Here is a 17,181-nt window from a genome sequence, read left to right as displayed (position 1 = left end):
GCCACCCAAACAGGAACCCACTGGAAATCAAACTAATAGCTCCAATAGTACAATGACACATGCATAATGCACGCTCCTGCCTTTCTGTGCAAGCACACACACTCTATCATCCCTGCCCGCCCTCAGTCCATGAAATCATGTGGCCTTGGAGGGAGGGGGGAAAGGCTAAAAATAATAAGCATTATTTCTTAAATCAATATTCTACAACTCATCCTGCCAGATGCCCAGTAGCAGCTGTGCCGTAGCACTTTTAAGATTCTATCATATATCAGCCTATTATGACATCTTCCAACTGTATGTGTTAAAAATTAGCAGCAATATTCAAGTTGTTACCGATCAAGGCCTAAATCTCCCAGACAGCTGTAATTAGTTCCAGAGGGTGCAGCTGTCTCCCTGTAACAGCTGAGAGTTTTTGGAGGGAAAAAAACAGGAACGGTGTTTTCTGATGGAATTAATGGCCTGACAGGGCACACGGGGGTGGAGAAAAGAAACCAAAACACGAATCTTCTTTTCATTTTGTTTTTTTATCTCAAAGTTTCCTACTCAGTTGTAAATCAGGGAGTATGCCATGCTGGAAAGTATAAATTCATCAAATCAGCAGAGCCTCCATCATAGGTTTTCTTGCTTATTCTAGGCCTGTTAGCAAGAGAGATCATAAATTAATCTTGAATCAAAAGCCATTTAGAAAATAATGGCAGTTTTATAGGTTATTTTCCTTCTTCCACTGCCTCCTTTTTATCTAAGGTACTTCTGTGGCTGCTATTACCATAGTGTCTGAGCGCTTCAGAGTCTTTAATGTATTTAACCTCACAAAGCTGCTGGGAGGCAGGACAGTGCCATTATCCCCATTGTACAGATAGGGAAACTGAGGCTCCGAGAGACCAAGGGACTTGCCCACGGTCACACAGGAAGGGAGCAAGGAATGGAACCCAGTTCTCTCAAGTCCCAGGCTAGTACACTAACCAATAGACCATACCTCCTCCTCCAAGAAGAACATATATGAGATGCAGCCATTAAGCTAGTGTTTTCGAAGGTAAGGGGTGTGCTCTTGGGGCTGGGGAGGCAGATGAAGAACTAGCTGGAGGGATGCAGAATACTGGCCAATGGACTTTGTGCTGCCCAGCTAGTATGTCAAGATTGAAGGAGAGCGTGATTGGTTTTACTTTCCCAAAATGGGTCTCAGCTCTCAAAATTTTGGGAACATTAAGCATAGCTACTGGCTGCATATGGGCAGTCTCCTGCACCATGCACAGCTCTGCCAAAGTCAGGGATTCACAGATTATAAAGCCACCAAAGGAACCACTTAGGATCGTGTATCCTGACCTCCTGCACAGGCCACAGAATTCCAGCCAGTGATTCTACCACCTTCATCTACTTGCGGTTGAACTAGAGCATTTCTAGTGTTAGCGGGACGCTGGATGGGTGCAGGCGTCTGTCCACATGGACCTAGGCGATAGTTTGTCTGAGGATCTGAAAGAAGTGACATTACTCAACCTAGAATGTTTGTGACTCTCAGGAGGTTAGGTGTTGAATGCATGTAGGGTGACCAGATGCCCTGATATTATTGGGACTGTCCCGATATTAGGGGCTTTGTCTGATATAGGCAACTATTACCCCTCCCCGCAAATAAAAGTGTCCTGATTTTTCACACTTGCTATCTGGTCACCCCAAATGCATGCTGCCAACTAACTCACAGAAGCCAATGGTGACAAGGGGTCTGCTCTCCTTTCTCATGTTCTTGCTTAATTCAAAATGGATGCACAAGAGTTACTATAAGAGCAGGTTACAAAGGCAGAAAAATGACAGCCTGAGCATAAATAAGACATGCAGCTATGGGGGCAGAACATAGATACAAAGGGAAGCAAACCTCCGCCCCACTATGAGATGATTACCAGCAATGGCCAAAAAGGAATAGTACAATATTGCACTAGCTGGATGCATCTTTGAGAGTTTTCCTAGTAAATTCTGGGTATCTACTGGAGATGGTTGGAAACCAGAATTTTTCATCCTGCTGGAAATTCGGACATTTCAAATTTAGTTTTTGTTCCTGGAAAGCTGACACAAAAATTCCAAACAAACCTTCGATTTGGAAATATCGAATCATTTCATTTGGATAATGTCAAAATGTTTCATGATAGAAATTAAACCTAATATATAGATTTAACTGGGTCTTTATATTAATATTTTAACAACTGAAAAGTCAAAACAAAATGAATTGAAATAAGGAAGTTGAAATGAAACATTTAAACTTATCAATATGAAACAAGAAAGTCAAAATGATTCGTTTTGATTTTTTGGTTGAAAATTTAGTTGAAATTGATATGTTCTCACAACACACTTTGCTTTTGACCAAATTGCATTTTTTCAATGAAAAACTATGTTGAAATTTTTTTGACAAGCTCTACTAGAGATGGGGGAAGCTGTGGCTTGAGTTTATTCAGACTGACTTCCTCCATACGTTCAGCGTTAACGTTGTGTATTTCACATGCACCCAGAGATTTTATAATGGCCAAGTTTTTCCAAATCACAGTATCAATCAAGTAAATGTAAAATGGAAGAATTATCATGAGAGACATGGCAAAACTCAGAGTGAACTTGTACATGTGCAAGGTCTTTCCCTAGTCCAGAGTATGCCAGATGTTCCTTCAGTCTGACGGGGAGAGCCCCATGAAATACCTGCACAGCTCCTCCTCTTTACTTGAGAAGAACTCCATTATATACTTGTACTCTTCCCCCCCACTCCTATCACAGGGAACTGGTGTTAGATTTGCAGTGCCCCCCCAATCCATGGGGTGACGGGATGATTCCGTAACACACCTATAACCTCTCTCTTATTTCTATTGGAGAGAAGCTGATGACATCTTTGTCACCTTCCCCACAATCCCAGTGAAGAGCTCCTCAAAAACCTCAACAATTAGAGCTACATTGTGCAACTAAGCAAGAAACACAATAGATTTCTCTGAGCAATTAAATCATGGGCCTGCCTCCTCCCACCTTTTCCCAAAAGGTACAAACTCCGGTCATCTGAAATTATTGGCTTTGATTAATTTCATTTGGTAGCAGCCATGCCTCCTGGACTCGGCAGTCTCACCACCTTTTTCAGCCACTTGCTTCACAGGTTTCCAGTAGCCACTTCATTTTCACATATGCTACAAATGTACTCCATTTGCCATTGTGAACGAGTCCATGAAATAGGATCCATATAATGTTTCTGGTTATTTCCCCTCTATATGTCTTTGCCTCAACTAACGGCCAGAAACAAAGAGCTATTGACTCTAAGGCCTGATCTTCACTTGGAGAAAAAAACAGGGTGTTCTTATCTTGCATTAGCTAATACTTGGTAACTAACACGAGGTAAATTCCTATTGAAGACAAAGCAGTTTATGGTTTTCATACAAGTTATCAGGTCAAGAAATATCTCAAGATCTCCCATAGTCTTTACCTCAACCTGCTAACTCATGTGAAAACTACAAACTACTCCATCCTCCCTACGGGTACATCTACACTGCATGCTTCTCTCAGCAGCACATAGAGTACACGTGTGTAGCCCCTCTAGCCTGGGTATAATCAGTCATCTAGATGGTGAGGCATGGCCTAGGCGAGTAAAGACATGCCTGTGCCTGTGGGTCTGTATCCGAGAACATACCCTACATGGCTCTCTGCTTGTTCAAGCTGTGTTTCTCCCTCTACGCTGCTATTTCTAGCCATCTCGTGTCCCACGGCTTCCTGACTGCTGGAACATTTTCCTGCGGCAGGAAAGGCTTCGGCAGCACGGAAAGGCTCTCTCAGGGAGGGAGGCAGCGGCTAAAAAGGGTTTGCCAGATCCCCGGTGCTGGAGCTCTTCCCCACTGCAGTGAAAGGCTCCGGCAGTGGAGAAAGGCTCCGGCAGCTCCAGTGCCGTTCATTGACATGTGACGCAGCTTGCTTTTCACGGCAGCGGGTAGCTACACACAGCCTACATGCTGCAAACACTGGCATGCAGTGTAGATACTGCCTAAGAGCTTACCTCATATCAGATACAATGTTAGCTAACACACAAGATATGACTTAAATGGAGCTATCCCGATGTAAACCCACTGAGGATCTGGTCCTTATACATTAAGTCCTGAGGCTACTAAGGACACAGAAAATAAAACAGATGAAACACGAACACTACATAATACTAATCTCTAATGCTCTTCTAGTCAAATAATATCAGATTAAAAGATATTGCCTATAGGAATAAAATTGGATGTCAGGGTCTAGTTTTTTAAATTGTGTGTTGAGGCTTCATCAACCAAAGTTTACAACGACTGGATACAACCCAAATGAAAACCCACAGGTTTCCAAGCAAGTGGGTCTAAAAAATAAAAAAAGAGGGGCTTGTCATTTGAAAAGTTTCACATGAGAGTCACTGAATATTTACAGTCAGAAATGGAAACAATTGTTGGATCTTTCTGTAAGCAAAATCCATTTTTGGTTGTAGTTCTGTTTCCATGATGGTATGTTAAAACACGAATTCATTTCTTAGCTGAAATCCTACCATTTAGATTTAAGACGGCGAATGTTTTATGAACTATCCACTGAACAATAATATTTTGTACATCTACATTCCAATAACATCACTTTGCTTGAAGTAAAGTTTCACACTCAATTAGGCTGCACATTCAACAATGCACTCATTTTTAATCAGTCACCTGTTTCTCATTTTACATTTATCACACTTGAAAAAATACTATAATTTTCAGAGTTGTAAAGAAACCTACAAACTTTGGTCTCAGAAATTTCATTTTGAAGGCATTAACTCATTTTGAAAGTCCCTTGGCTATTCGAGGTGTAGAGTTTCCATTAGCAGAATAAACTCTATGGAGTATGAAACTTAATGTTCTTATGGAAAACAGTCCCTTTCCCTAATTATTTAGTCTAGCAGGGAATGAAAATAATTAAATCTCAAAATTCCCTTTAGAATGGGGGGAAAATAGTAGGAAAATTAGAATTTTTCCACCCAGCTACTGAAGTGGAACAGAACCTTGGTGGGCAGGATAATTAGCTGTAAGGTGGGGAGAGAAGGTGTGTTAAAGATTTGTAGCAGTCAGATGTAGGCTGGAGCGTATGGGTTAGTAGATGCCCTCAGTCTATGCATTGACTGTGGGAATCATTGGAGCCTATGAGGCCAAAAAAATTATCTTTCGTTTTTAACTATTGCTGTCAATGTTCAAATTAAGGTTTTGTGGGGGAAAAAATGTTGTAAAACCAATAAATTAACTAGGGGTTTTTCAAAAGTGGCTAGTAATTTACAGTGCCTGAGTGCTCTGTGCCCAGTTTGAGACACTTTAAAGAGGCCTGACTGACAGCGGGTGGGTGCTCAGCATTTCCTGAAAAATCAGACCTTGTCAAGAAGTCTCAAGAACCCCAAAATGGCAACAAGCAATGTCACTAGCAACTTCTTAAACATCTTGTCCAATATGAAATGGAGTATTATTAGTATTTTACTTACAAGTTCTGCTTGGATTTATGGAGTATTATTAGTATTTTACTTACAAGTTCTGCTTGGATTTAAAAGGGGCACAAGCCAGTTTAAAAACATATATTTAAAAGAAAATCATGACTTGTGTTACACAACTAATAATACATAAGATGATTACAACTGAGAGAATTAAAGGAATATGTGTTTAATTATTTCAATTCTTTCCCCCTTCAGTTCACCCGGTTGAAAACAGATTAGTCAGTTTCTGGTAAATTTCACTCTCAGGTTCTCCTGTTCCAGCATGTTTGGGTCTCCATCCAAACTGCACAGGTAATCCCACAGATCCATGGGCAGCCCCATTGAGTTCAACGAGACTATGGGTGCAAGAGTCCAGCCACGTTGGTTCAGGTGCAGGATCAGGGATTTGGGAAGCAAGAGATATGGGGCAATGTTTAAATCCAGACAAAAACTTGGCTAACTTTGAAATTAAAGAAAGAAAGAAATGTAAAAGTTTTAGACTACACTGGTATAAAACTGGTGTCACTCAGTGATGAACCAAGACTGTGTTCTACAAGATATAGAGGACCATCTATTCAACAGATGGCATCAAAGCAGTTATAAAATCACATTCAGGACCCATTGGTGATACAAAACCATCTGCATCCTAATATCCAACCTAGGATGCATCCTTACACATAATATGTACTGACCATCACAGAAGAATTTACAAAGTAAGAGAGATGCTAACGCTGATAATGGTTTGGTTTTTTTAAATACATTAATCTTCTATTTTCTCATCTTCTGCAGAACACAGTAACTGATCACAGCCTGGAAAAACAATATTAACCAAACCACATCTCAGTTATTCTCTTGTTTCTAAACTCACCTTGCACTCGGTTACATGTTTGTTTGTTTGTTAACATGATAAGGCTGAAAAGTGCATGACAGATGCAAACAGGCAGCTCGTGTTTTATGAACATGCTACAAGGCAAGAAACAACGTATTTCTCCTTGATTTTTAAGTTGTTCCTGCTTGTTGTTAGAGGAGTTTTTGGTGTATAATAGGAACAATGTTTATGGCACTGGGGGTATCCTGGCAATAAACAGCTTTTGGGATTATCAAACACTTTGGCTGTTTAATCAACTGCAAGAGCTGTTTATTGCCCACAGCTGTCAGACAGTAACAACTTTTGCTTGCTGCCAACAGGGGCGCCTGATTCAAGCCAGTGTCTACGGGCTCCAGATTCTGTTAGCAACTCCCCGAGGAAGCCAGCCTTCAGGACTTTTTAAAAAAGGAATCATGCTGGAGAACTCAAAGGGTATGTTTACACTGCAAAGAAAGCCCTGGGGCATGGGTTGCGGCTGGCACAGGTCAGCTGACCTGGGCTCGTGGGGCTGTACCATTGCATTGTAGATGTTCTGGCACCTGGGCTTTGAAGCCACATGGGGGAGGGTGTGTCCCAAATGTTGACACTGTGATGTTATAACCCTGCAAGCTTGAGTCAGCTGACCCCTCTCAGTCAGCTCTGAGCCTCGGTGCCGTGGGTTTTTTATCCCAGTGTAGACGTACCCAAAGCCATACGGCTAAAGCTCAACATTCAGACTCTCCGCAAATGGAGTCTGCTGAGATCAGGGATGGAAATCCACCTGCAGAAACCGGGCCTGGTGAGCTGGGCTGCTGCCCAGCCCTCTGGTGGCTGTTATCCCAGCTCATTCTTGCCAACTGTGCATTAACATGAATTCAGGCCCATCCCCCGGCGACCTCTCCCCGTGGCCTCTGCAGAGGTATCCCTGGGAGACCAGCTAGCCTCTGTGCCCCTGCGCAGCCCAGACACAGGACTCAATGGTGGGGGCGTGGGGGTGTCTTTGATGGGTAGCGCAATTTCCGGCAATCCCCTTGAAAACCCCTTGTTGAATGAAGGGTATCTTTGGAGTCCAAAGGTTATGGATGACTGGGGGCCTGGGTGATGACAAGACAACACTGAACCACGCGGCAGACAGGAACGGTGTTTTGGGACAATACATGCAAAGTGGAATTGCTGGGAAATATCTGGAGAGAGGTGAATGCAAATGCCCTCCGCCAGGTATGCAAACCGTCAACCTTTCGAAGCTACACCCTGAGGAGAGACCCGCTGTCTGCTGATTGCCTGTTCCGGAAGGCTGGAGATCAAAGGCCCAAGCTATATATTGAACCAGGCTGATCTGCTCAGCTTATTCTGAACTGAGGCTGTTACCAACTTTGAACCACAGAAAACCCCCTTGGTAGGGTTTGAAGGACGGACTCCTGCCAGAGCCCCCACTGGAGCTGAGGGTGGGTGGGGTGATCTCTGGTAAGCTTATAAGCATGTGTTTAGGTTTCTTTTATTGTTTTTAATAGGTTTTCTCTGTAATGCTTTTCCCTTAATAATAGATGTGTGTTAAAATGAGCAATGTGGTAACTTGTAACCGCTGGCAATGCACTGTTCACAGCCTTCAAAGAGTAAGCAATGTGCTGGCGCAGTCAGGCAGTCTGGCTTGCTGGCAATAGCATAGTGTAGGGCAGGGAACTGTGTAGCCTGGAAAAACTCCAGTCACGAGGGAGTGGGACACGCAGAGAGGTGACGGCTGAGGATCTAGGAGCCTAGAATGGGTGCCTTTGCTGTACCACAGAGAGGAAATACAGAACTGTGAGAGGGCCCTCTGCACCAGGGTGAGTTTCACCCCTCCTGCATTATCAGACAGTTGGCAACTTGCCCTGTGCTATTAATTAGCATAAGAAGCTGCTCAAATAGATACCGAGCCCAGTGCCGCAGTCCGGTTTTGCTCAAGGAACATCTAGTAGATCAGAGTGAAAGTTCACAAAAAGCCAAGGAGTGACGGGGTAACCAAATTACACCAGAGAACAGGCTTCACATTCTACTCCCCGTTCCTTTGAATACCGCCCAGGGAGACTAGCTGGGCAGGCGACAGAAGTGATCTGTTCCTCATTTGTAAAGCTAATGCAGGCAGGCTAATCAGAGCCGAGAAACCCTCAGTAAACATTATTAAAGTTGTATCATTCAGCGGCAAGGGACGCCCTGATATATCCCAGTGTGCCTCCCCAAGAACCCCCTTGGATTACATCCAACATGTCATTATTTTGGTGTAACAGATCTATTGATTGTGTAACTGAACAAACTGTGATATTACCCAATAATACGCCTCGCACAATAAACTGGAATTTATGGGAACTCTGTTAGGCTTCAGAGTCTCCTGGCTATGGGTAATACTCCTTGCCCTACGTATCATAGGAGCCTGGTTCTCAGCAGTAGGGCACTGTCTCTCAGTTTGCTTTGCACTGCTCGTGGGAAGGAAAGGTCAGAGGCTCCAAAAAGAATGAATGTGTATTTCCAAGCCATGACTGTCTTCCATGGAAAGTCTTGGATTTTAATGGCTGGAGGGTGATGTGGTCACACTAAAGTTGAATCCATGTTCTGGGTTCTGCTAGGTGAGTAGATAATTTGGTAAAATCAAATCTGATTTTGGTCAGTCTGCCTGAAAATCTTCTATAGCACCTGTCCATGCAGTATCTAAGCATCATCTGGCTGAATCAGATCAGCAGAGCAAGGTGTCTGAAGGATTTTAGGAAAACAGAAGACCCCCTGATATTAGGAAGCTCTGGTTTATGTTGGTGGGAATTGCACTTAAGTAAAATCGCTTGACAGCCCTAATTTTATATATATATATATATACACACACACACACACGCACCCCTCTACCCCGATATAACGCTGTCCTCGGGAGCCAAAAAATCTTACCACGTTATAGGTTAAACCGCATTATATCGAACTTGCTTTGATCCGCTCTAGCATGCAGCCCTGCCCCCTGGAGCGCTACTTTACCGCGTTATATCCAAATCCGTGTTATATCTGGTGGTGTTATATCGGGGTAGAGGTGTATTATATATAACCATACATATATATATCTATAGGTAATAGAAGAACAGAGTTTGGTATTCTGATGGATAGTCTTAGGAAGCGCTAAGTCCCTTCTCAGATAATGTGGGGTTCTCTGTGTTAGACCTGAAAAGCACGAGATCTCCTTCACAAGAACGTTTAGATCACATAGGTGTTGTGAATCTGTTTAATGAACTTTGACAGCATCAGAGTATGAGTGAAGGGCCACATACTATTATTAAAGCTGACAGAAAATATTCAGCCAATTTTTTTTTTTTTAAGAAGATTTTTTTTTAAAATGTGCCTTTTGTAGCAATTTTTCAGTTTTGGCTGCTGGTTTTTGGTTTTTCAACGAAACCCCAAAATTCCAACAAAACCAAATATTTCTGCAGGAAAATAAATCATCGATCATTCTATTATTTCAATGGCACTGGACATGGTATTCTTGCTCTGCCCACGCAAAGCGATGCTGGTGCGATGGTGTAAAGCTCACAGGCTGCACCAACAGCCAAGATTTCTGTGCAAGGGAAGCGCTGCTTGTCCCTTGATGCAAGCACCTGGGAACTGTCTCTGCCTAAGGATGGCTGACCTACTATGAGTCAGCCCAAGGAGCAGTAGGAAGGAGGTGAAGGTGTTTAAATTTGCATTTAAAGGTCTTAAAAGGAGTGTAAATTTTTCAGCAGCCACGGCTCTGCTGAAGGGGTAACCAGTGTCCCATGAAATAAAAGGCACACTAAAAAGATACAATGTTTACACCTCCAAGCTATAAAGAAGCATACTGTAGATGGAGTCTGGCTACACCTGTCACCTTTATAGAAACAGCTTACCTTGGTGGTGCCTGGCCCTCGAATGGATTGAACGCTATCAGTGACAACGCCGCCTCGTCACTGGCCAACAGCTTTCCAGCCAAGTGGATTATCCATTCATTCTGTTCGTAGGTCTGGTGGAAGAGGAGTATGTGGGGAGGAGAGAAAAACAAAACAAAAGTGTTAGCCTGCTGAACAGAGAATAGATATTAAGGAATCTCATGTGCTCTCCACCAGCGGCTGGACTTGCTGTGGCAAGCTGGAAACCTTCGGCGTTTGTACTCAGCAGATCTGCCCGGTTTGTCAAAGCTAAACCAGTAAGCCTTGTACTAAACTCACCTCACCCAGAAGTGATTCCTTGCATGTTGCTATTCGGGCCCAGCATGGTACTGCTGCTTTGTGAAGATCTGTAGCACCTTATTAGCTGCCACAAGTAACAGCATGCATCATTGTGGTCTCCTATTGTGCTCAAGGGACTTAAAAGCAAAAAAGGCAGCCTAAGAATTATGTAGTTAAATGCATAATAGCCTATACATAGTCTTGGGCACTAGAACCTGTGTGACAGAAGGGAATATTGGCGGATACACGGGGGCTTACCCCCATCCTCTTTCTGAAACCATGGATTCTTAAATGCCACAGGGGCAGCCTTGCTAGACAGGGGGCTTATTTGAACTTTTTGTCTGAAGAGTGCACCTCTGATAGCGCAGCACTCCCCCTTAACATTTTGTATGTCTCTGTGTCATGTATAGCTATGAAGCCAACACCTGACACTGTTGCACAACCGTGTTGCATTACAGAACACAAGCTATATGAGGATTGTATAATATAAATAAGAAGACAGCATCCACTGCCCTCAGAGACTTGAGAAGAAGGTTCATTCTGAAGAGTGGTTTTATCTCTCTCCCTTTTCTCCCATCTTTAACACGGTGGTTTAGAATTTGTGGCCTTTGCACAAGAAGTGAGTTTTGAAGGAGAGGATGTGTGCTTGGCACATCATATAGAATCTCTAGTGCCAGCTGTAATTTCAAACATGTGTGTGGGGTAAACATTGGACAGCTTCACACAGCATGTTTAAACAAATTCAGTGCATCTAGATGGGGCTACACAATCTCTCCAAGGGAAATTTATATTGAATACTTCCTCTATGTCGGCAGTAAGCAGAAAACACCTTAAGAAAATTCTGCATATAGAAAAGAAAGAACATCCTGTCTCACAGGGGCAAGAAGGTCCCCACGCACATGAACTAGATTCAGAGTTGTGACACTGAAATGGTGGCGTCATACCTAAAAGGGTTACAAGTTGCCTTTTCATAGCACAAAAGCATGCAGCAGTGTCAGGAAAATGCAAAGATATCAGACTTACAAAATCCTAGTTTTTGATGGTGACAAAAGCACCTGCCTTCTCATTGAATGTACTGGCTCTACAGCCACACCAAAGCTACCAACAGACAACCAGACAACAGATCCGTAAGTAGGTATAGATTTCAGAGTCCAAGCAGTAACATGCCTGACTCCTCTTTGCCCATCCCTGCTTTTATTATGAGAGACGATCAGATAATACTTAGCACTCAACCATCACTTAGCTGAAGATCTCAAATTGCTTTATAAAAGGGTGGTTCAGCCTGTCTCCGACAGCATCCCGAGCCAGATACTTCAGAAGAAAGTGGAAAAATCCTTGAAACAGCAATTATGGAATAACCTACCCATGGGGAAGTTTCTTCCTAACCCCCATCAGTTAGTGATTGGATTATGCCTGGAATCATGAAGGTTTCCATCTATTACACATCACATCCTGTCTTGTATAGCTGGAGATGTTACTATTTATATAAATATCAAATTCTTTTTCAGCTCCTAAAATCACGGCTTCAATCATATCTGGTAGCAGTGAGTTCCACTGGCTAATGGTGTGCCGTGTGAAAAAAAAATCCTTTTCTCATTTTTAAATGTGTTGCTTTTTTTATTTAATTGGCTGTTGCCTTTCTCTGGTATTAGGAGAGAGGGAAAACAGGAGCACCTGCCTGAAGTACCTTCTCTGAAACGCTCATTTTGCACACCTCTTCCATGTCACCTCTTATTCTCTTTCACTTATACCCATTTGCTGACCAATGTACAATTTACATCCTTATTTAAATGATCACTGAATTTGGCTCACTGATTTCAAGGGGGTTGCACCCACTCACTGCGAGTGGCAGAATCTGACCTTCTCTATTTATCTCCTTCTCTGAAATAATGAAGCTTGTGTATTTAATATGGATATCCAGCACATCTCCATAAAGAGCATTTCACCTACCCGTGGTTTTATCAGCTTTATTGTTCCATAAAAAGACTTTTATACACGTGTATCCAAATGGATGTTTCAAGCAAGCAGCAGGGGACACTGTGGGAAAGCTAAACCCAGCAGCTGTACCTGCAAGACTGTGATTAACACAGAGCATCAATAAAAGGCAAATCTTCTGTAATGGCAAAGTTTGTTATTTCCGTTGCTATGGGAAACACAGAGAGAACTGAGTGGCTGGAACACACCGAATATGGATGGCAGGCCGTTCAAACAGCGGCAGAGCCTTTTGGGGTTTTGTCCCATGCTCATCTCAGCTGAGGGGAAAACCACAGCATTTTACACTGACAAGTTTTCAAAAAAAGGTCTCCTCCCCATCTCTCTGATTTTATCTTGCACACATTTCATTTCACCCGATCGGCCGGCTCAAACACTATTGTCAACCCCAAGTGTTCAAAAACCATGAGCAAACCACGAGAATTTAATAAATAATACCGTCAGGTAGTTTTTAAAACCTGAAATGCACAAACGCAGGTCTCTCTGTCGGCTGCTTGAGTATAAACTCTCCTTACCTGCTTGTAACACCTGCCATGGGGCGGGGGGGAGGGAGAGAGGCGCTGCCATTCTATCCCCTCCCCCCAAGTCCATCCTTCTCCCCTATCATTAACCTTTCTCCTTGTCTCCAACCCCACACACCTACTCTCTTCCCCTACTCACATTCCCCCTCCACATGCTTCCAGTCTCCCGTCCCCAGCCCCACCTCCTACATTCCCCATACACTAACACCTGACAGTTCCCACTGCCCCCCCATTCCCTGGCACCCCCTGGTCATGTGCCCTTCTTCTGTCAGACTCCTGTACCCCCCGACAGCCCACTGCACCCACTCAGCCTCCCTCCTGTACCCCCCATAGCCCACTGCACCCACTCAGCCTCCCTCCTGTACCCCCGATAGCCCACTGCACCCACTCAGCCCCCCTCCTGTACCCCCCGATAGCCCACTGCACCCACTCAGCCCCCCTCCTGTACCCCCCAATAGCCCACTGCACCCACTCAGCCTCCCTCCTGTACCCCCCGACAGCCCACTGCACCCACTCAGCCTCCCTCCTGTCCCCCCCGATAGCCCACTGCACCCACTCAGCCTCCCTCCTGTACCCCCGATAGCCCACTGCACCCACGCAGCCGCCCTCCTGTAACCCCCATAGCCCACTGCACCCACTCAGCCTCCCTCCTGTACCCCCCCATAGCCCACTGCACCCACTCAGCCTCCCTCCTGTACCCCCGACAGCCCACTGTTCCCACTCAGCCTCCCTCCTGTACCCTCCATAGCCCACTGCACCCCCTCAGCCTCCCTCCTGTACCCCCCCATAGCCCACTGCACCCACTCAGCCTCCCTCCTGTACCCCCCCGATAGCCCATTGCACCCACTCAGCCTCCCTCCTGTACCCTCCATAGCCCACTGCACCCACTCAGCCTCCCTCCTGTACCCCCCGATAGCCCACTGCACCCACTCAGCCTCCCTCCTGTACCCCCCGATAGCCCACTGCACTCACTCAGCCTCCCTCCTGTACCCCCCGATAGCCCACTGCACCCACTCAGCCTCCCTCCTGTACCCCCCGATAGCCCACTGCACCCACTCAGCCTCCCTCCTGTACCCTCCATAGCCCACTGCACCCACTCAGCCTCCCTCCTGTACCCCCCGATAGCCCACTGCACCCACTCAGCCTCCCTCCTGTACCCTCCATAGCCCACTGCACCCACTCAGCCTCCCTCCTGTACCCTCCATAGCCCACTGCACCCACTCAGCCTCCCTCCTGTACCCTCCATAGCCCACTGCACCCACTCAGCCTCCCTCCTTTACCCCCCATAGCCCACTGCACCCACTCAGCCTCCCTATTACCCCATCATGTACCTCCAGTCCTGCCCCACCATGTCTCATTGCAAGCCCCTCATTAGCCCCCTGCTTCTCCTCAGGCTGTCTTCTGCTCTCCCGCTTTTCTCTGTCTCCTCCTGAAGTATCAATTTGTTCTTTCCATTTAGCAGTGACCACTCTAAATAATATACATGGAATTATACTGGGCCAGATCTTGGCTTCAATGGAACTAGGTCAATTTATACCTGCTGAGGTTCTGACCAGTCAGGACAATTCTAAGCAATGGAAGTACGACCAAAAAGACACATCATCCTGTCCAGTTCCCAAACAAAGCTCTCATTATTAGTGAGCAGCTATTCATTTACTAATATGACAACACTAATCAGCCTTCATCATATTGCCTTTGGCCAAGACAAAGGAGGGGGAAATGTGTTCTCCCACCACCACGCGTGACGAGCTCTGTGAAGGCACATTGCTTGGTCTTACCCTTCCCTCTTCGGGAAGGCTAGAGTTACAGCTGGTGGTTGGCTTGAGTACTCCTTGCCCTCTCTGAATGCAGGAACTGGGATTGTACTTGGATCCTTCTGGAGGAGTAAATCTACCTCTTCCCCTCCTCCCTAGCATCTCCATGGAAATTCCAGCCAGAACCGGACTCAGATTCTTTTTAAGTCACATGGTGGCCTAGAAATTATTGTACTGTTACAATATCCTTTCCTCAGCTGATCAAGAACACGATGCTGCAAGCACTTATACACATGAGTAGCTTTACTCCTGCGAGTAGCTCCAATGAAGTCATTGGCACTTCTCAAATGAGTAAAACTACTTCTATGCACATAAATGCTTGTGGGATTCAGGCCCAAAATATTCTTGAGACTTTTGTTGAGTCTCACATAACTCATATTATACATACTCATGGCCATGTTATCAGCTGGAAGATGGTACAAAGGGAATCCCGTTCTAAGCAGCTGCTGAGAAATACATTAAAAAGAAAAGCACACTGATGTCTACATGTCAATGCCCCTGGCGTATTGTAGGAGATTTTCTCTTCTGCAGAGAGGGAGAAGCGACACAGGCATGTTACTGGATTGGTTACGTCCCTCCCAATGCTAAATGAAGGACATTAATTCAGAGCTACAGCACCCACGGGATGCACGTTCAAAACAAGGAAGGGATTTAGAAACCAAATGAAAAGGGATATTGTATTTAGATAATAAAATTAAGATCATAAAAGCGATTTCTTGGAAAGTAATGTCACGTCATATTACATGCAATTAAAGCGGGACCAGGACAGTAATTAAGTGGTAGTCAACTAATAAATTGCACTTCAGAGTTAGACGCTCCAGAACAAACTCCCTGAGCTTCTAACGTTTCGGATATGCCAGCTATTCAAACATGTGACAAGTGACGGCCCATGTCAGCCATGACAGGCTTTGGGCCTACTTCTGTCAACATGCCTGTGTTTCCCTAGTGCAGATCCTGTAGTTCTGCTCCACAGTGGAAAGTTTCTCAGGAAGCCCCAAGTGAAAGAAGGCGTCATATGTCAAACGTGATGAGGTGCAAAGAGGAACCTGTCACAAGCAGCACAAAGGGATGGTAAATTTCTTCCCCCAAGCCCTACTAGCTTTTCCGCAGCTTGTCAGGAGTTGGATATGTCAGTTCCTTAACTGACCACTTTCAATAAATTGCAAAGCTCTCAGGCCTGCTGCTCCAAAAGTCATTGGGCAGCCTGGGGAAACCGGAAAAAAAAATAAAAGAAATAAACTGTAATCCTGAGTCAGGAGGAGCCCGGCTTTATGAGCCCCCTTAACTATTTTTGGGCAAAACCAGTTTGAATTCCCAAACTTTTTTCTTGGAATTTAACTCCCCTGGTTTCTCATCCCTCCCCCTCCCCAAGCCATCTACCCAGGTGATTCAATTAAAACACAACAGCAACAAAAACCAACCTTTTCCTGACTAAAGGGGTTTGTTTTAAGGACAGAAAAACACCCATCCTTCCAACAGGTAGGCTGGGACAAGTGGATGTTCTGTACATGATATATATAATGCCAATTATTTTTAAACATAGTTGCGTAAGGTTAAGCTCTTAAATCTAATTAGGTACCTAAATATGGGTATGTCTACAGCAGGGATCAGCAACCTTTGGCACACCTTGCCAGGGTAAACACCCTGGCGGGCTGGGCCAGTTTGTTGACCTGCCACATCTGCAGGTTCGGCCAATCGTGGCTCCCACTGGCCGCGGTTCGCCACTCCAGGCCAATGGGGGCGCCGGGAGGCGGCGGCCAGCACATCCCTTGGCCTGTGCCACTTCCCGCAGCCCCCATTGGCTTGGAGCGGCAAACCGTGGCCAGTGGGAGCCGCGATCGGCCGAACCTGCCCACACGACAGGTAAACAAACTGGCCCGGCCCACCAGGGCTTGGGGGAAGAAACCTGGCGAACCGCGTGCCAAAGGTTGCCGATCCCTGGTCTACAGTATGAGGACTATGCTAGCATAGCTATGTTGGCAAAGCCTAAAGAGTAGATGCAACCTATGGCGACAGACTGTTTTTTGTTGGTGGTGTAGGAACACCACTGCCATCATATGCCAACAATGCCCCTCTGCCGTGTACATTAGCCAAATCGGACAGTCTCTACGCAAAAGAATAAATGGACACAAATCAGACGTCAAGAATCATAACATTCAAAAACCAGTCGGAGAACACTTCAACCTCCCTGGTCACTCAATTACAGACCTCAAAGTTACAATTCTTCAACAAAAAAACTTCAAAAACAGACTCCAACGAGAAACTGCAGAACTGGAATTGATTTGCAAACTGGACACCATTAAATTAGGCTTGAATAAAGACTGGGAATGGATGGGTCATTACACAAAGT

General features: G+C 45.0%; 1 protein-coding gene across 3 annotated transcripts in view; it reads right to left on the bottom strand.

Moving 5' to 3' along the window:
• The window catches only part of LMF1 (lipase maturation factor 1), a 329,598-nt gene that overhangs the window by 9,667 nt on the left and 302,750 nt on the right, over positions 1-17,181 (bottom strand). For all 3 annotated transcript variants that reach the window (XM_039493486.1, XM_039493485.1, XM_039493487.1), the window contains one exon: positions 10,187-10,299. In XM_039493486.1, the coding sequence (XP_039349420.1) occupies positions 10,187-10,299 (113 nt within the window). The remainder of the gene's footprint in view (positions 1-10,186; positions 10,300-17,181) is intronic.

Source organism: Mauremys reevesii, linkage group 10 (assembly GCF_016161935.1).
Source record: "Mauremys reevesii isolate NIE-2019 linkage group 10, ASM1616193v1, whole genome shotgun sequence".
Taxonomy (NCBI): domain Eukaryota; kingdom Metazoa; phylum Chordata; order Testudines; family Geoemydidae; genus Mauremys; species Mauremys reevesii.
The sequence above is the reverse complement of the archived record's forward strand: the minus strand, read 5'-3'. Positions and strand labels throughout refer to the sequence as shown.